The sequence below is a fragment of the Tiliqua scincoides genome, chromosome 8 (assembly GCF_035046505.1).
Source record: "Tiliqua scincoides isolate rTilSci1 chromosome 8, rTilSci1.hap2, whole genome shotgun sequence".
NCBI classification, from domain to species: Eukaryota; Metazoa; Chordata; class Lepidosauria; order Squamata; family Scincidae; genus Tiliqua; species Tiliqua scincoides.
In genome coordinates this window covers 20,161,100-20,182,064 of record NC_089828.1, presented here as the reverse complement: position 1 = coordinate 20,182,064, position 20,965 = coordinate 20,161,100, and the positions used below count along the sequence as shown (strand labels likewise).

Sequence of the window (20,965 nt, the reverse complement as noted above, 5' to 3'; positions counted from 1 at the left end):
CAGTTTCAAATACCAAGGATTGGATTTGTGGGGCACCCCCCCCCCCCGGCATGCCTCCTCTGGAGGCGAGTGGAGCTGGGCTTCCCTTGCCTCCAGAGTCTTCTGAGGCCCACAGAGGCTGTGTGCTGCTGCCATGGGCCTCAGAATGACTGAAAAGCCTGAAAACACTACTTCTGGTTTCCCCCTGGACCTTCTAATGCCTTATAAGGCATTAAAAATGTCCCTCTGAAAACTGGAACTAGCGTTTTTTGACCATTCTGAGGCCTACAGCAGTTGCGGGCAGTTGTGTGCAGCCACTGTGGGCATCAGAAAGCCTCCAGAGGTGAGGGGAGTTCAGTTCCACTCTCCTCTGTAGGGCAGGGGGAGCATCCTTGGTTATCAGCAGTTTCATTTAACAACGGGGATACCAGAACATGCCTTTATTAGAATATAGTGGTATTACATTAATAGCACTCTGCAGTGTTTCTTAGATTTTTAAAAGACTTTTTCTTGCTTCTAGTTGGTGCATCTCGTGCAGCTGTTGATGCAGGTTTTGTACCCAATGACATGCAGGTTGGGCAGACAGGCAAAATTGTAGCACCGGTAAGTATTCAAATGATTCTTGTAGTAGATACCACTGAAATAGTTTCTTAATACAGCTATAATCATTTCATAGTCTCCAGGCTGGATGTGACCTGCTAGATTCCTCCCCCCCCCCTTTACATGCCTCCCCCCACTATCATTGCTCTGTGATCACCATGACTCTTTTTCCTGTCTTTTTGTGATGCCTTTTCTTGTGAAAGCTATAGGTCTTGCTGTCATCTTTACCCTTCTGTGTATGGTGTCATCACACTAGACTAAGTGAAATCTGTCATAAGTGACTATCATCACCCACAGAATATGTGGCATAGGTGTGGCTTCTCAAAGCAGACCTAACCTGATTTGAATACTTTGTGACAGAAATGTGGGAAATACTTTGTGCTGTCATGTGGGATGAATGGAGGAAAGTAAAAGTAATGGAATCTCTTGCTGTCTCCTAGCTTAAAGCATACACATTTAAAGCAAAAAAAAAAAAAAAAGACACTGAGCCTAGCTGTAGCATCTTTATATTGCCCAATAGCATCTTCATATTGCCTAACTCTTTAATATTTCATCACTTGTGCCAGTGGAGTTATAGAAGCTCGCTGGAGCAGGTAAACCTGACGCAGGGGGAGGGCAAAAGGAGATGGGGCAGGGTGAGTGGATTAGGCCCAAGAGGTGTATGTGTTAAGTGGCAGTACACACCGAATTCCGTCCCCCTTCCTGGGCATTATCCGCCTACACGAAGCAGTGGATCTGCATGGATCAGGAGTTATGACAAATATATGACAAATATATATCAGGAGCTATGACGGATCAGGAGTTATGACAAATTGCAGGAGTTATTGCTGGTGCAGGACCAAGTTGACCTGTTGCGGCTGCTGGGGCTTACCCTGGGGCAAGGGCACAAATGTCCCCTTACCCCAAAGAGACCTCTAGCAGTCGAAATCCCTTGTGGCATGTAGTGTCGCCCATGTTAGTGCTGCTGCATCACCATGTAGGTATTTAGGTAGGATTGGGCAGTTTACCATTATTACGTAAGCCTATGACTTGCTGCAAAGTATGTTTAGAAAGAAATTGTACGTTCTAGTAGCTGGTGTTTTTGGCTCCTAAGAAATCATTATTGATCCCTTGCATGCCTAAGATTCCAGGAGCTTGACCGGATGCATGCTGCAGAAAATAAGAGGTGCAAATAGATGCTGTCTCATTTAGGGTCTGGTAAGTGTAGAACCATCTTAATAATAAAGTAGAGGTTGTTGACTCCTAATAAAAGTTGGGATTTCTGGATACAAGGGTCACAGTTCATACTGGAATAGGGGAAAAAATTAGCCTGCAGAACAGCACATGTTGTCTCTTTACAGAATTTGACTGTTGCTGTTGAGGCTTACTGGTAGCTTAGCATGAATTTATTGTAGTGGCCGATAAAAGTGAAACTCTTATGCAGGTTGTACAACAAAGAAACCAGATAACTGAAGTAAATTTCACTTTCCCTGAAGACTTAGCATTGAATTCTGTTTGGCACTTAGGCCCATCTCTCTAGTTATAGATGCTCAGATGAATGTTGAGATCTAAGGAGCAAGCAGAGTGGGCTACCCTTCTGTGCCTATGGTGTTGATGGTGGGAGAGAGGATTTGTTATGGATGCTTTTATGAATCTATTTATAGACTTCTGAACAGACCCAGTGGGGAATTGGGCTGGATCTTGGGTAGGTTTTGAGACGGGGTGAAGGGGTTTTTGATTGATGCTGCTTATTCTCTACTAATGACTGGGAGGTGGCAGTGGTAATGAGCTGAAAGGGAGGCAGACTTAGCCTTTTTTGGTGTTTGTTTTTTAATTGGACAATGCTCTTGGTTTAATGGACTTCATTTTAACAGGCTTTGGAAAAAAGAGACGCTCTCTGCTTCTTTAAAAACTACTCATATTTTTGCACATGCTTGTGTGCATTGTCATAAATGCATTTGGATTTAATGGCATATTGGCATTAACAGACACTCCTTCCCCCCATCAGTCAGTTAAATTGAAGGTTCGCTGTACCTTTTGATTTCAAGACCAATCTTTGCTTCCAGCCTGTGACTTTTTAAAAAAGAGAAATGTTCCTCTGCTAACTACAGGCTTGGAAGCTGGTTTGTTGCAGACCTCTGTAGGAAACCCCACAACCTACTGAATTCCTTCAAGTGCAACAGAACCTTCCTTGAAATGCACTCATCTCGCTACGTGAACAAATGGCCAGTTTGTTCAGATATGTTAGAAGCGCGTTCAATTTGAAACTTAGTCCTTTGGGAACGTTCTTAGAAGTAGAACATAAAAAACATTTGTTCTTCATTGACTAGGAAGAAAAAAAGCCCTAGTTCAATAGGAAAGTTATTTGAAATGCTGGGTTTCATCATAGTTGCAGAATTTAAAGTCACACACAAGTTAAATTTGAACCTATGTATGACTGTACCAGCAAATACATGTTCCCCACCAGGTGCAACACCTCAACCTTAAGCATCACAAGCAGAATCTGGACTTTGCCACTTTTGTTGAGTATAGCGACCATCGCAAGTGTGGCTTTGTTCCTAACTGCTACATGATACAGGATTTGTTGGAAACAAGATATGAATAGGCTCACTTATACAAGTATAATACTGAAGGGTTTTCATTTGTCACAGAGCTGGTTACATCAGTGCTTACATAGGCTCCAGTGTAGGCATTGTGTTGGAATAGCAGTCAGTTCAGCATAGCTAGATGTTTCTGCTTGCTAACTGCTAACTCTTGCTAACTGGAACCTTTCAAAGTAGTGTCGTCTTATATTTAGCTGGGGGAGAACAGCTGTCCTTTTTCACCCCAGCATGACGTCTTTTCCAGTGGTGGTTGCTGGTGTCTCTTTTGTATTTTTTTTTTTACATTGTGATCCCTTAGGGGGCAGGAAACCATTTATTTATTTATTTATTTTACTATGTGAACCACTTTGGAAACTCCTTCTGTTGAAAAACTGCATACAGGTGGGATCTCTGTATCTGCAGGGTATCTGTTCTTGGCCCCCTCACTGATACAGAAAATCACGGATAATCAAATCCGTGATTTTTGGCCCCTTTCTCTCTCCAAAGGGGACCAGAGCAGTGCTCCGGTCCCCTCTGGAAGGCTTTCTGAAACCCACAGAGTGTCCGCCTGCTGCCCCTATGGGCTTCGGAATGGTCCAGAGAGGCAAAAAAAAACCACTTTTGAGGGAAGTTACTCCTGAGGGAAACTGGAAGTGACTTTTTTTGCCATGTAAGGCATTCTGAGGCCCAAGGAAGCCCATTTTCCTCAGGAAACCAGAAGTGGTGTTTTTTGCCTCTCCGGGCCATTTTGAAGCTTGCAGAGACAGTGGGCAGAGCCTGCAGAGGCAGCACAGCTCTGGTCCTCTTCAGAAGGCCCAGGTGGAGCTGGCTCAGTGCAGGTCCGGGGGACCCGCGTTGAGCCAGATGAAAAATCCACGGTTAAACAGGCTCCACCGGTATAAATATTCTTAATGGATAATGAATGAATTATCATTTGTATGGGTCAGTATGCCTTTGTAACTTTGGCAAGAGCAGGGCCAGCCCAAGACCTGAGGTAGTACACCAAATGCTGCCCCCTTTACCTGGTGGCATGCCAGCGGCCTCTGCCACTCCTTTGTCTCCTTGGATCAGCCCACACTCCTCTCCACATTTCCTCTTCTGCTGTGAACCCCCCCCTTTCAAATTCAAGTAGGAGTGACAGGATGGATAGGTAGATAGAAGCAGGTGTTGTACCACCCACTAATTGCCTCTATCTGACTCTTGGATGGGCCAGCCCTGGTCACGCTCTTTCAGTAGTTTCATTGAGACACTCCTTTAGTCTTGGCGATGGTGCACGTGCTTGCCCAGCTGGCAGTTCTCCCTGCATAGATGCATGCACAACATTTGTTGTATAACATGCAGAATGTTATACTAGTTGCATAATATGGTAGAGTGTAACCTGGGTGCTTGGAATCTTTCTTGCTCAGAAGAAGCCAGTGCACACAGTGCTTTGCTCACATTGCCATGGGTACGAGATTGGTGTGTGAATGAGTGAATATAGTGTATGTACCTGCTCCTGCCTGGCACAATTACTTTGCTGGCATGTGAACTAGAGATCAAAGTGAATTGTAGCATGAATTGCTACTTTCAGAATAAGGTGAAACTTGAGCTTATTTTTATGTATATTTCATGTATGTTTTTCCATCCATGCTTGAGAACTAGGGATAAATTTAAACATATTTTACATTGAAAATATGTTATTGTGATAGTCCATTCCAACATTCCTTTGGTGGTGTGTGCTTATTTTATTAACAGACCAGCAGGTGTGCTGCTGAGATATAAATTACTTAAGGCTACAATTCTATATATCTGGGAGTAAATCTAATTGAACTCAGTGGGACTCATTACTGAATAGACTTGCATAGGATTTTGCCACATCAATGCTGTTCGGGAGGTAATTATCAGTTTAGTAGAAAAATTGCCATGATTGAGAAACTGCCTGGAACATTTTCTCTGAGAATTCAGCAGTGTTGAAAAGTTGCTCTTGTGCCACAAACTTCAAAGAGCTGTTTGTTTGCAGCCAGGACTGAATTTTCAGACTATTTTTGACTTGCTAAAAAGCTGAATACTGACGGCCCCTTTCATCCTGCATTATCCAATGTGGCTTTTAACTCCAAGAGAACTGTGTTCTCAAATTGATGCTCTGCTCCTCAGGGGTTGGTGCAGAAACATTAAATTGTACTAAAATATTCATATGAGAGTGCATTTAGCTGAAAGCAATTGATGTGCTGCTCCCAAGAGAGCAGAAGGAAATGCTGTATGGCCCTGCACTCAAGCAGACACCCTAAGCATGCTTCTTAAGAGTAATCACGTGCCCTAGTTGATCAAAGCCCCATATAAGTTCTTAAAGTGAAAAGGATTAGAAAGGGATGAAACTGTTTGACCTGATGGACTATTTAGTAACATGAAGATCTTGAATGGTTGGAATTTGAGCCATTTCTTCTTATGCAAGATAGGTGCCTAAATATACACTTCTTTTTTAAATAAATAAATAAAGGCAATTTTATTAAGGTGGCTTAATTGCTTTTAATCATATACTTGAAATCAGGGTGTCTCTTATTACCAAGAGTTTCTGCAGAGAGAAAAAATCCAGTGTCTGATAGGAAATTTTTGCAAGGTTTGTACACCTTGGGATGGAACAGGTTAAAGGTCAAGGAAAGCATTGTAGGAGAGGGGAAATCACAAGCAATGGCCTGGCCTTTAAATCTGCTGTCACAAAATGGCCTGGGGAAGCAAGATGGAGTAGTCGTCTTTTATTTGCGCCGTGATTTGGAGAAGATGAGAAACAACAGAAGTATCTTTCATTGCTCAGAGGACACTCCTGCTGTTTCTTATTGCCTTTGTACCATAGCACAGGTGGGAGCTCTGCAGAATCTTTATACTGTTAACCTGCTCTCCACAAGGATTGATAGTCATGTGGCCAGAGTGGCGTTAATCTTCAATCTTCATAGCTTTGAAGATATTTTCCTGGCCTGGCCATCTTTACTGCTGGTTTTCCCACTGAAGTGTTGTCCTGGTTCTTACCATCACAACAACCAAATAAACTTTGTTGTAGGCTAGCGCATTTCTTACGGGAAATTCAACAGGAACTGCTTGTTACTGTCACTACTGCCATGCTTTCAAAGGCTAAGGTGCTGGCATTGGCTGCAATAATTTCTGACCTGTCAAAGAGGTACTATTGATAAGCTTGCAGAGTTGATGGGGGCCTGTTTGACTTGCCCTTGCAATGTCCAGATAGCTTGCTAATGCAGGGTTGAGGAAACTTCCCCTACCCTCTTCAGTGGCAGACCTGAGGAGTTGATTGTGGGCCCATTGGCTTAACCCTGTGCTGTTCAGGTATTTCAAGTTCCTTGGCAATGCAGTGGCCAGACACCTCTTAGTGTTTCTCTTAGTCTTGGAGAGGCAGGGATCATTGTGCAGCTGCAGAATTTTCCTGCCTTCCTCTGCAGCTTCAAGGCTGTGAGAAGGGCTGCAGCTTCCTTGTCACAGTCACCAGAGAACAGCCCACTTGCTTCGGCGTATGCAAATGTGAACCTGTGAATCGGTTGCATCCTGAGTCTGTCTATTGGTCCATCTCACTCAGTACTGTGTATGCTACCCGGCAGCAGCTTTTTCACATGAGAATCTTTTCTAGCCCTACCTAGAGATGCCAGGAATTAAATCTCAGACCTTTTGAGTTACTGCACCATCTGCATGTGAAACCTGGTTTGTCCCTCATTTATAAGTAATTTATGTGCATGCCTTAGTCCTCTTGTGCCATACCTGGTTATAGATACATATCAGGGAAAGGAGACATAAAGAACTTGAACAAAGGGTTGTAAAGAAGCTATAGTTTCAGCTAGGTTGATTTCTCCATCTCCCCCCACCCCTTTTCAAAACAGAAATTTTCTTTTGGGTTGTGAGTGTTTAAAATTTGTCCCATGCCCAGAGAAATGCTTGTCTCCAACACTCTCTGGCCCCTGGTGCCTTCCTTATCCCAAGAAATCTCAGTGGAGATTTGCAGCTCTCCTACAGCTGGACAGCTGCTAATACCACCTTTTTGGTTGCCTTTGCTGTTTGGACCTGCCAGACAGATGGTGTTGAAGAGGGTGCTCTTGGTTGATCTTTAAGTGTGATGGTAAACAGAAGATTTACCCACCTTAGCGGGAAGTCTCGAATGTATGTTTCTAAGCATGTTTTAGAGATCAGCACCATGAATTGGTAGGCGAATAGCAAAAGCACAAGTGCAAAAGGTGCCCAGCAATCCACTCTGTTGAGAAGCAGGCTGTCACTCTTCTTTGATAGCAGCTGAGTACTTTAGAAACCTTGAAGCAACAAAGTCATCCATGACGATCACCAAGTCTGATAAGGCAGGGGCGAGGCTCTGAGTTTGAGTGACCAGGAAAAACAATATCTTGTCAGTGAGAAATATCCCTGTGTGCCCCCTGAAATCACTGGGCCTCTGAGGGTTTTTTGGGGGAGGAGGGGGAATTGAACAAGACATGCATATACTCACCATATCTTTTACTGTCAGACAAAAAATAGTCTGTCTCGCTCAAATGGAATCTGGAACATTCTGTGTGCATAGTATGTGTTATACCACCAAACCATGGACCTTCCCTTTGTCACTTCCCACCATGGAGTCACAGTGGAGCAAGAGTCAGTGTGACATAGCTGTCCCCCATGTTGTTGTTGATAACTTTTAAATGATGGTGATCTCATGGATGAGGCAGGCAACATGACTTGCAGCACTGACTTCTCCCAGAAGGATTTAGAGAAGCATCATGTTGACAGAGCCGTAGAGATCTGCTTGCCATACTAATTTGCAAAATGTTTATTTCAGGCTGGAATGTTCTCTGAAGTGTTTGTTCTTTTCTGTTTCAGGAACTGTATATTGCAGTTGGAATATCTGGAGCAATCCAACATCTAGCTGGGATGAAAGACAGCAAGGTACAGTTCTTAAGCAGGGGATAAAAACTGATCTGAAGAGGAATGGTCTTGTGGGTTGAAGAAGTTAATTGGTAATGGGGGTGGGGAATGGTGACAAACTTCCTCTTGGTGTTTTTCATCATTTTAAAAATGTCTGAGGATTGCAGATTAATCTTGTTCCAGAAAATGAATCGTCAATACCCTACTTCATAGTAAATATGTGCAATGGTGCATTAATAGGGCAACTATCTGAAATACATCAGTTGCTGACCAAGAAACCGTTTGTTAGAAACAGGCTGAATTTATAACTGAAACAAAACAGCCCATATTAGAATCCTATACAGTAGTTCCATGTTCATATATTTCAGAATCTGACACATGAATTCATGCATAACAATGTGCAATTTGAATTATGGACTTACTACTCCATAAAGTAAAAACGCCTTTGATGTTCTGGCATTTAGCCATTCAAATGGAAACCTAGTATAAAATAATGAAACTTTAAAAGGCTTAACTCATTAGTAGCTGAAATGTTTCAGCTGACATGAGAATTGCTCTGTCCAAGATCATATATGTTTACCGCCAGAGCAAGGTGTTTGCAGTGTTTTTAAAATGAGATCCTCTCCTGCCTTTTCAGGAGGTTGGGTTTAAAGCAGTTTAATGTGCAAATGTTTTGAACTTAGATTTCTACTGAAGAAACTGTTGTGCCTCATTCCATGTTTCTTTTCCATCTTCCTCATCATGCTCTTCTCTTTTTTTCTCACTGAACTTTTAGAGTCAAATTATATTCTGTTGTCCTTTAAGAAGCTCCCCAAAGAATTGCTGAGCCACTTAACCAAATAGCTAAGTCTGTGCAGTAGGATGCTATGCTTTTTAGGACCTAGTTTCAGCAACTGGATAGTGCAGATTCAGGGCAGATTTGTTACACATCCCCTTGAGCAGGCTGCTGACAAGTTCCCACCAATGTTGCCACGCAGTCATAATGTTGACTTGCCTCTTCCTGGTGTAAGATGTCTTTCAGTGGTACCTCTTAACTATCTCATCAGTCTTGGATTTCACATAAGAGCAAATCTAAAATGTTATAACCCTTGTGGAGAAGCTGCTGAAAAGCATAGTCCTTGGGCATTGCTTTGGCTTTGTGTATAGAAGATGTATCATTTAAATCATGGGTTGGTGAATCTGCTGAATCTGGCCTGACAACCAGAGTTATCTGGTCTGCATTCCCAAGGCCATTGCCAACTATCTGATGGAACTCATACTTGGGAATGCGTCTGTGGCACTCCCCAAGGCTGGAGGTCGGACTCCAGAGCACAGCAGATAGGTGGGAATTGCACAGTGTGAAGCTCAGCAACCCAGAAGTTTGGCAATGATGTGATGATGTCATCACTGAATGTTTGAACTTCATAATGAAATTTCTGGATGTAATTACTGAACGTCTGGCCCCTAAGCTGGCAAAGGTTGCCAACCAATGATTTAAATCAGGTGTCTCCAAACCCTGGCCCGCGGGCCAGATGCGGCCCGCAGCAAGCCTCTTTCCGGCCCGCGGCCAACCTCTTGTCCCCTGAAAGCCTCTGGCCCACTCAACTGAACATGACCGGAACTGTGCTCTGATTGTGTCTGGAGGGTGTTCTGAGGGCCAGAGAGGTTGAATGAATGAGCCCATTCATTCATTTGTTCACTCATCTAAGTTCTATCTCTATTTTATTTATTTAAATTCTATTTTTAATTTTTTTCTGGCCCTCCACACTATGCCAGATATTTAATGCGGCTCTCTGGCCAAAAAGTTTGGAGACCCCTGATTTAAACGAATCTTGTTCTCTTTCAATTAACTGCAGTAGGTTGATGTAAGTAGGTGAGGGGTGTTTCATGGGTGCTGCTTTGTGCACCACTATGGACAAGTACATTTCAGCAACTTCCTTGGGAAGGAGTGCACTATAACATTTAAAAATAGCTCATACATGAAATCCAAGATCATGACACTAATGAGAAGATGTTAGGGATCAACACTGGAAGCTGTTTTATGTTTAAGGTTGATAGACATACATCATCTGCACTCGTGGACAGTGGCTCTCCGGGTTTTGGTCAAGAACCTTTCCCAGCCCTGCCTGAAGATGGCAAGAACCTGGGATCTTCTGCATACAGAGCAGGTGCTGTGCCACTGAGCTGCATCCCCTCCCCTTGGGTTTCACACAGATGACACTGTGAGGGAGTATCCATCTGGTGGTGCTTAATTAAATTTTAAAAACTACAAAAAAGAACATTTTGTTTTGATGCTGTTGTCATGATGCTTGCAGTTTGACCAGGTTTCGCTGTTTAGTTAGACCGAAGAGAATGCAGTACAGGGATGTTGCAGTTCATCACAGTGCTCCTTAAATTGTGGTCTGTGTGCTGTTAAATAGTAAATTAGGAAAGGGTTTGTGGGAACTGGGTAAGGTAGCCACCTTTATTTCTAATCTAAGCAATAGGTTACCTCCAGGAGAATAGTCATACGGTGTTCCATGCCAAACACCCCCTAAAATAACGTACTTGTCTTTGAATGGCTTTGTCCCTGGAGAAAGAAATCACTTCCATCAATACTTAGTAATGGTTAGGGTTATATTGCAACATTCATACTTCCTAGCGAGTCACAAAAAATAGCTTAAATCAGTGTTTCTCAAAATTTGTCCATCACCATACCACTTTGCATGGTCCACCTATTGGAAGTAACCAATGATAATGTTATCATCAGTTACTTCCAGGTTGGGAGGCCAGATACGAAGTGACAAACACCAGTAAGAGGCTCAGGATGAATGGGAGGGCTTTTCTGAGCATGTGAAAATCATGCTTTGTAGCTCTGCCCACCTGTTTGTTGTGTTGTGTCACTGGTTTCACCGCTGGATGGCAGGTGTCTGGGTGTCCCACATGGCACCACCTCAGGTGCTACTGGTTGAGAAACACTGGCTTAAACTAAATGACAAATTGGCATTATTTATACTCATTATTTATATTTTGCTAAAATAACTCACCTTGGATGGAAAACACCCTTGAATTTAACCTTAACTTGTGTCAGTTGTATGTGATTGGTAGTAGTGATTGCTTAGTAGTGGTGGTAGTGGTTGCTTGGCGGGGGGATGGATGGACAATAATCAATTCACAATTAAAAAATCAAGAATGAAACTAGTTTTTTGGGGGTGGGGAACCTTCTTTACTATACTAACTTTTTTTGGTTTGGTGGTTTAAAATAAAATTGACCTTACTGCTTAGTTTGCTGTTATTTCAGCTCATCCCCCTCTGTGTGTGCTCACACATGTTTGTGTTTTAAAAGAAATTGTTATGTTTTACACCACTATTCAATGAAAGTTCACAAATCTAAATAAGCAAAGTACATGTTTTGTTGGAGCATTTTTCTCAATATTGCCCCATTTAATCTGCATCCCTTTTTTCAAGCACGTAAAGTTTATTTTACTTGTACCTGAACTGTGCCCTACTTCTGTATTTATCAACACTAGGCAGATTCTATATTTACTCAGACAGATGAGATTTGTATAAAAATGCTTTTAAAAAAAATCCCCTCGTAACCATGGCAACAGTCTCCTGAGTGGATTTTCCACCAACCCACGCTGTGAATTATCTGCCATTGTGAACTTGAACACTTCAGGATGTTTCAAAAGTAGTCTGTGAAGCCTTCTGCAAGCAAAATGTATAATTTATTTGTACTTAGGACAAGGTAGAAAACTAGGTTGTTTTTTTTGTAAAGAATGGACTATCTTTGCGCTCTCTCTCCCCCTCCCCCCATTATGAAGTGAAAACAAATTTCCTTTTTAAGGATATTAAATTAGGTTCTAGTAAAATTCTAGTTGATTATTGGTAATGCAACTGGCATATGAATATTATTGTGATTTTTAAAAAGTTATTTTCAGGGAAATCTGTCCATAAGAGTATGTGATACTTTAGTGTTAAATGGACCAATGCTTGTTGGTGTAGGGCAGGTCTTCCCAAAGAGTGTGTCGCAATACCTTAGGGCAGCGGTTCCCGAACTGTGAGCATGGCTCCCAGGGGAATTGCAGAAACCAGCCAGGGAGCCCCAGAATCAGTGTGAAAAACCTACTCCCCTATACAGAGTATAGAATTGTAGCCCTTATGGGGAACCATGGCTAATGGCCCAGTAGGACAAAGGAACTGCCAGTCAAAAAGGTTTGGGAACCACTGCCATAGGATGTGGCATATTCACAGGGACACTCCAGGATGTCTCTGGTTGCCTCTCCTCCCTGTTCTCCCAAGCACTGCTATCTTGGATCTCACAAAATCTTGCAGGTTCCAAGATGACAGCACCTGGCTGAGCCAGGAAGAAGAGGCTGTGGGGTCGCCTTGACCCAGGTAAGCTTGGGAACCATTGGTGTAGGGGTAAGCAAGGTTTTTAGAACTCTTCATTAAGACAGATGTCAGTGCTGGGTGTCCAAACGTGCCTTATGACATGCTCACAGCACCCAGAGTGCTAGTGGGAGGCCTGCAGTGTGCACCAGTGCTGCCAAGGAGGCCCAAGCCACCGCTGCTAGAAAGATGAGCAGCAGGCAGCATGGGGATGTTGGGGGGGTTCATGCAGGGGGAGGGTGGAATGGGGGTGGGACTGGTTCAGGAGGGGGTGCAGGTAACAGACAGAAGATTTTGGGCACATTTGGTGAACCTAAAGTTTAATTATGTTATTCAGGGGAAGGTCATCAGTGTAATCTTTAAAAAGGGAAAGAGGGGGGACCCGGGAAACTATAGGCCAGTCAGCTTAACATCTGTACCGGGTAAGATGGCGGAATGCCTCATCAAAGATAGACTCTCAAAACACATAGACAAACAAGCCTTGCTGAGGGAGAGTCAGCATGGCTTCTGTAAGGGTAAGTCTTGCCTCACGAACCTTATAGAATTCTTTGAAAAGGTCAACAGGCATGTGGATGCGGGAGAACCCGTGGACATTATATATCTGGACTTTCAGAAGGCGTTGGACACGGTCCCTCACCAAAGGCTACTGAAAAAACTCCACAGTCAGGGAATTAGAGGACAGGTCCTCTCCTGGATTGAGACCTGGTTGAAGACCAGGAAACACAGTGGGTGTCAATGGGCAATTTCCACAATGGAGAGAGGTGAAAAGCGGTATGCCCCAAGGATCTGTCCTGGGACCAGTGCTCTTCAACCTCTTCATAAATGACCTGGAGACAGGGGTGAGCAGTGAGGTGGCTAAGTTTGCAGATGACACCAAACTTTTCCGAGTGGTGAAGACCAGGTGTGATTGTGAGGAGCGCCAGAAGGATCTCTCCAAACTGGCAGAATGGGCAGCAAAATGGCAGATGTGTTTCAGTGTCAGTAAGTGTAAAGTCATGCACATTGGGGCAAAAAATCAAAACTTCACATATAGGCTAATGGTTTCTGAGCTGTCTGTGACAGATCAGGAGAGAGATCTTGGGGTGGTGGTGGATAGGTCGATGAAAATGTTGACCCTGTGTGCGGCGGAAGTAAAGAAGGCCAGTTCTATGTTTGGGAACATTAGAAAAGGTATTGAGAACAAAACAGCTAATATTATACTGCCGTTGTACAAATCGATGGTAAGGCCACACCTGGAGTATTGTGTCCTGGTCGCCACATCTCAAAAAAGACATAGTGGAGATGGAAAAGGTGCAAAAGAGGGCAACTAAGATGATTACTGGGCTGGGGCACCTTCCTTATGAGGAAAGGTTACAGCATTTGGGTCTCTTCAGCCTAGAAAAGAGACTCCTGAGGGGGGACATGATTGAGACATACAAAATTATGCATGGGAAGGATAAAGTGGATAGAGAGATGCTCTTTACACTCTCACATAACACCAGAACCAGGGGACATTCACTAAAATTGAGTGTTGGGAGAGTTAGGACAGACAAAAGAAAATATTTCTTTATTCGGCATGTGGTTGGTCTGTGGAACTCCTTGCCACATGATGTGGTGATGGCATCTGGCCTGGATGCCTTTAAAAGGGGATTGGACAAGTTTCTGGAGGAAAAATCCATTATGGGTTACAAGCCATGATGTGTATGTGCAACCTCCTGATTTTAGAAATGGGCTATGTCAGATGCAAGGGAAGGCACCAGGGTTCAGGTCTCTTGTTATCAGGTGTGCTCTCTGGGGCATTTGGTGGGCCGCTGTGAGATACAGGAAGCTGGACTAGATGGGCCTATGGGCTGATCCAGGGGGGCTGTTCTTATGTTCTTAATATTACTAACAATCCAGTTTTACTGAATCCTTTAGTTCAGGGCTTTTCAAACCCCCGCCTGGGAGCTGAATCTGGGGTTTGGGGAAAGCCCGCTGCTCTGTGAGCGGAACTTATCGTTTCGCCTCCGCACTGCATGTATCCTAAGTAGGTCTGGGCACTGGGACAATGGGCAGTCACATCTGCCCAGACTTCCTATTGCACAACTTCTGGGATGCCAGGCAACAGATGCGACTGCCCAGAGCTTCCTGATTTCCAGATCTACTCAGAGTACATGCAGTACAGACTTGGAATGGTAAGCTGTGGTCCAAACAGGGACCACTTTTTTGACAGACAGCAGTCGCAAATTTGGTGACCGCTGCTTTAGATCCAGTGATGACACTGCTGGGCAATTTTGGTGAAAAAATCTGGGTTGGCATTTGGTGGTAGCTGCAAAGATCTTGGTAGCCGAGATAAAAGGAGGGTTCTGCTCCTTCGCTTATAGAAACAGTTTCGCATTAACTTTTTGATTGTCCACTTCTTGAAGAGCCACGATTGAAGCTTATAGGTTCGATTCTGACCAACGTGGGAGGATGGAGGGATCAGGACAAGGTCCGGTTTGTTCTATCAATGGAGGTGGCTGACACAGTAGAGAGAATGGCAGCTTTTTAATGTGTTATTATTAAGAGTTGGATTAGTGAACACTAGTGATACTGTGTTTAAGATACAGGTCTGTATGGAACATATGTAGTATTGTACAGACTATGCTAATAAAGGTTCTACTACTACACATAGTACAATTGATCAAAATTAGGAAGGTGATAGAAATTAACAGGAATGTATATGCAGGAGAGATGATGGTATCTGCAGGAATTGACTCCATTTTGTTAGCTTTCTGAAAATTACATGTATTGTGAGAGTGGCTTTCTGACATAGCATGGTATTGACATTTTATTGTAGGTCTTTTCGGGATTGAGGGTATAATCTATATGTTTTAAATTTTATTGTTTGCGCTTAAGAGCTTGAGTTTGTCCTAAGAAAATTTGTATCTCTTTTCAATAGAAAATATCACAAAGTGGTTTACATAGCTAAATAAATGGTTCTCTGTCCCCTAATGGCTTACAATCTAAAAAGATGCAGAAGAAGCACCAGCAGTCTGTGCAATCTGAATAGAGAGTTACTCTTTCTGTGCTAGTTGTAAGAGGAGCATCACTTTAAAATGTGCATCTTTGCCCAGTTAGCCCAATTATGCAATATTTAATTACATCTTTCTGATAATTTTGCTGCATTTGTGGTGTTTTATGTGTGTATTGACATAGTAGATGTGGTTTTTTGCCTATATCTTTTTCATCTATGTGATTGCTGTAAAAACTTTTTTTTAAAAAGCATCCTTTTGAATAACAGTTGCATCCTATGCCACTAGGAGAAGAGCCGTGCACGGCCTTCAGTAACAACATTCTATGACCTGTCTTCCTTCATTCCCCTTTTCAGACTATAGTAGCCATCAACAAGGATCCAGAAGCACCAATATTCCAGGTTGCAGACTATGGTTTGGTAGCAGACTTGTTTAAGGTGAGCTTTGCTCCTGAAGCTTTTGTGTTCAAGCTACACTTGGATTCAGACTGGATGGCTCCTATCCATTCTCCTGAATATAAATGGGGATTTGGACGTGTAGGGTGGCTCACTCACTGTAGGACTATTCACATAACTTGCATCTCTGATGCCTCATTTCTGATGCCTCACTCCAAGGGATTCTGATGTCTCACTCATTTCTGATGCCTCACTCCAAGGGAAAGCTACTTGGGATGGGTGCTGACTTTAATGGCTGGCATCATGTTTGTTTGTATATTGGCTTCTAATGAGGTGCACAAATCTGCCCCACTAAAGACCGTGGTCTTGAAAACTCTGATTTCAGGCAAGGATTTTATCCAGCATTATCTCCTAGCATCTAGATAGATTCTTTCAGGAGACAGTGCTAGCCAGTCACAAAGGAAAAATGTCGTTATCTATCTTCATCTGTTTCCTCACGTATTAGAAGACCACACGGGGCCCTCCTTATCCACAGGCTTAGCATCCTTGGATTTCAGTATCTGTGGATGCCAAGCTCATGGCTGGAGGGCTTCAGAAGGCCTCCCAGAGGCAACTGGAAGTCACTCCTGTTCACACTGGCTACATTCGGTCACGGCTGGACATGCTTCTGCAGCTAAAGATTTAATTATTCGTGGAATTTGGTATCCATAGGGGGTCCTGGAATGGATCTCTCAGGGATACCAAGAGCCCATTGCGTATCAATTCTTAGGCAAAAGTTTTACCACAGTTAGTATAAACTGATGAGATTTCATTGAGAGTAAATGGTTGAAGAAGTGTTTTTTACAAGATTAAAAGTAATTGATTACAGGTGTCCACCACTTAATAACCTTCTGCTTAACAATGGACCGCATGTATGACAGTGGTCAAAGCACAACAAAGAGGCTCTTAATGAGGCAGTAAGGACTTCCATAGCCTGTAGTCTGTTTGCACAAAAAGAGACCCTTAATGCAAAGAAGAGGCAATCTATCCCCAGTAGCCTATACAGCCAGCTAGTTTCTGACTAGGAGTGTCTGTTTACACAACAAAGGCAGTAGATTGGGCTGAATGTTCACTTAACAACCTAATCCGATAACAACAGGGATTGGAGCATGTATCCCTGTTGTTAAGTGGTACACACGTGTTCTTTGGCTTGTTATTTGAGGAACGTTATTGTATAGGTTGCAGTAAAAACCCAAAATTAGTTATTACTAGTTCCAACTAGTAAAAACTAGAAACTGAATCATCTGTGGACGTTCTAGTTCTAAGTAGTTATAACTAGAAGCTCCTAAGTGCCTCTCTCTGAAGATGATGCAAGCTTCTAGTTGCAATTAGAATTAGTTCTAACTGAATTCTGGGTTTTTATTATTACATGTACATCAAAGAAGGACAACTGCCTTTCCCAGGTCTACAGTACTTGGTGCTTTTCCCAGTTACTTTCTGATGGAACTGATTGTCAAACACCACCTCTGTTGACATCCTTCCAAAGGAGAGGTGTGGTGGTGGTATTTTTTAAGAAGGAAGATTGCCTTTTGTATGCAGTCATAATTTCTTTGTGCTGGACAGCTCCTCCAGGTTTCCAAGGTCAGGACTTCAATCTTAAGATGTTTACTTGAAGAAGACCTTTTTGGTTTCAATCAAATTTACTACAAAATCACTGTGTTTAGGATTGCAACAAATGAACTCTAGAACTGAGGATCTAGTTGGATCAATCTCCATCAGCTTTTCTGTAACAACAGTAACTCAAAACTCCTACTAGATATGTTACACACTATGGCTTGATTGGCATGCTTATGTAGGTGGGGATCCATTTGCATGGTGGAGGTACATGTGTTTTCCCCTCCCATCACACAGCTAAAATGAGATGTGAGGAGGGTAGTCCACCTAAAGGCCTACATACTCAGTCACTCAATTATTTTCACTTCACATGGTCACGTTTCAAAGTATGGGTTTCTGTGGCCTCCCACATTGTTATGTACATGGTAGATGACGGGCACATGTCCACTCATCTATTATACCAGACGGCCAACTTCAACTTGAGTGGCATGTACTAGTGTGACCAAGCTGCTCAGGGACTGGACACTCCTTGGCCACAATATCCACAGGAAGTAGTGCAGCCCAAGCTCAGTGCATCATGTCTCAGAGTCAGTCATTGCTGGTCATCCCTCAGTCTTCCTGGCTTTGAAGGAGGGGATAACTTGGCAACCCAGCAGCCACTTTGGAATTCTATTTCTGCCTAAGCAAGGGTCTGAACCAGCCCAAAGCCTTGTTGACCAGATCCTAATTTGAATTAAAGCATGTAACAAAATAAACTGAATGCATGCTTAACACAAAGTTAATATTGCCTTAACTAGCGTAAGTTGTGATCGACAGTCATATGAAGGGAAAGGTATGTTTTGAGAGAGTTCCATCCCGATATCTTGCAGGAGTGTGTGTCTCCTGCAACCCTGTGTAGATTTTAATCTAAGCATGTTTTGGGTAACAATTGTTGGGTAGCCACGTACCATGCTAAGTGTCAGTGGACTGCGTCCTATATATTTTAGCCATATGCACAAGGCTTTGTCTCCAGAAACTTTCAGTGAGCTTTATCCTTGGCAGAATCTTAACAGAAGTAAACACTGATTTCATTTACACTGAATGTAGGATTGGTTTGAAAGATGTTTCTTGTGCAGACAGTTAAGATGCCAGGCTCCTACTGTACAGTGGCGTAGAATGTTGTCATCAGCCTACTTTCACACTGCAGAAGTGTTCAGTATTTAAAAATGCGTACCAGTGTTGCTGGATTTGTCTGTCTATTACTTTCTTCTTGTCGTCGTTCCCCCCCCCCCCAGCTTCAGTTCCCCTACATTTTTTGGGCTTCTGTTAGCATGTAATCTGTGTGACTGGCATGGGCATCTGGTATATCCACGAAGGAGTGGCGGCAGAAACCATGCCAGCACTTAATGCCATTCCTGAACTAATGCCTGCTGGCTTGGCAGTAAACACAGGCCTTTTAATAAGCTGGAGACAAAGTGACATTCGGAAGAAACAACATGTAGACAATTTCCTTAATAAATTTTGTACGACCGCATTATTTCCACCTAATGGAAATGTAGATCTCTTAAATAATTGAGAGGCCATATTCATCAGTCGAGAGTTCATCTGGGATCTCTCTGAGCGAGGGCCCCTGGAAAGACAAGGTAACTGATATTTTACACAAGTGGCCAGCATAGGTTTCAGGTGGAGTTGGCAGGCTAATGTTTTCATGCATAGCTGCTTTCCTGAGGACTAGTAAGAATCACCGTGCAGCTTGATCGGTGTTCAGCTAAGTGGCAGATCCACCATAGGTGCCAAGGCCCTGGCAACCATTCTCTAAAATTGCCACTGCAAAATCCGTTGGTCCATCTGCCTTAGTTTCCTTGCTTTGCTCATTTCACCAGCAGTTCCTTTTTAATAGAGGGCATCCTGCTTTGCTTAGTGCTGCTTTTTTAGTTAATTTGCTTCTCAAAGCCAAAGAGATTAAATCCTATTTCTGTCTTCTGGGTACAGTACCAATTACCCAAGTCATTTCTGCTGCTGTCTGTCCTCCCTGGATCCAGAGATGAAATATGGAGGAGAGGAGAGTTGAGGGACTTAGAGCATCTGTGATATAATTGAAATTTACCTGATTTTTTTTTATCTTGTTTGCAGGTTGTTCCTGAGCTGACAGCAGCTTTGAAGAAGTGAACACTTCCAAGGGCTTTGGCTGAAATGCATGTGATTTTATGTTTCAGACAGAAAATGTAGAACAATCTAAAATCTTATCAAACTGAGAAAGTGGCAACCAATTAATTATTGCCAATACGTATATTTTGGGTGGTCTCCAAATGCCTTGTAATATACCTATTTTTGCCTTTTCAGTTTCCATTTGGCTACAAGCTCTTCCCTGAACACTTTTCTAATTCTGTAATAAAATATACAACCAATATATGATTATTGTATTTTTCTCAGAATGTGGTAAGTTATCCACTCCCTGCCCCCCAACATTTATTATTAGTTATATATTGTTTTTCAGCCAAGAATAGTTCACAAAGTAAAAATAAATCAATTTTGTTCCCTGTCCCCATAGGGCTCAGAGTCTAAAAAGAGATGCAAAAGAGATACCAGCAACAGCCACTAGAAAAGATGCAATGCTGGAATAAAAGCAGAGGGTTGCTCTCCCCCTGCTAAATTTATGAGGACACTATTTTAAGAGGTGTCTCTTTGCCCAGTTGGCAGGGGTAACTAGTACTCCTACTTTACACTTATCTACTGTTCTCAGAAAGACTTGCCAGGACTTTCCATCTGCCTCATATGTTCTTACAATGAGTGGCTGCTTAACCCATTTCTACCCAGCCCACAGGTGTACACATTTGATCCCTGTTAGATATATGCATAACAGTTTACTGTAGATAAGACATCCTTTGGTAAGATCATTGACATTTCTGTATTCATTCATAAATGTAATCATAAATCTGAGGCAAGCTTTTTAGTGGTTCTGTGACATTAAATGCAGAAGTACCTGAAAAAGACTTCCGCCTTCAGATGACAGTTGAGGCCAATTACGGCCTGGGAGTGTTCTAAGCCTGCCATTTATTTGAATGCTCATTATTATTGAATGCTTATTATTATTATTACTCATTTTCCTCTACTCATACAGGTGTGTGACTAGAATTCTTCCTGGATGCCTATTTGGATTTACCTGCTATGTTTGCAAAATCTTCAGTCTTTATAGAAACTAATAGTCTCTCAGTAGAAGGCAACTTCCTGCCTCTCGATGGAATCTAAGCTTTTGACACTTGGCAACACTGGAACAAATGTACAGTATACATTCTTTAGCAGTTGCTGTCTAGATTCCCTATAAAACCACAACAATGAAGTTGGTAGCTTTCTTAATAGTGCCCCTAGCAATACAGCAGCCAGGTAGTAATAGGCTGTGGCTAACAGGCCCGTAGAGGTCTGTTGTGAGTCCTTGGAAAGTCTTAAGTGGAGGTACATGTCATCTTGTTCTTGATTGTCTTTTACCAAGCCTGGTTCCTTGATTGGTCACTGGGTTTTAATTTTACCATGCGTGCATATCTCCCTCTGTCGTGTTCTGTGTCTTTTAATACATAGATGACAGTCAGGCAAAGCTGGTGCCTGTCTTGGGGCTTGTGTATTCTGCCCTATTAGCCGACTTAATCTGATT

General features: G+C 42.7%; 1 protein-coding gene across 1 annotated transcript in view; it reads left to right on the top strand.

Annotated features, from left to right (window-relative positions):
- Positions 1–19,724, top strand: part of ETFA (electron transfer flavoprotein subunit alpha) — a 34,866-nt gene extending 15,142 nt beyond the window's left edge. Inside the window, exons 9-12 of the mRNA XM_066635529.1 lie at positions 500–582; positions 7,983–8,048; positions 15,706–15,786; positions 19,450–19,724. Of these exons, the coding sequence (XP_066491626.1) occupies positions 500–582; positions 7,983–8,048; positions 15,706–15,786; positions 19,450–19,485 (266 nt within the window). The 3' untranslated portion in view covers positions 19,486–19,724. The remainder of the gene's footprint in view (positions 1–499; positions 583–7,982; positions 8,049–15,705; positions 15,787–19,449) is intronic.
- The last annotated feature ends 1,241 nt before the right edge of the window (positions 19,725–20,965 follow it).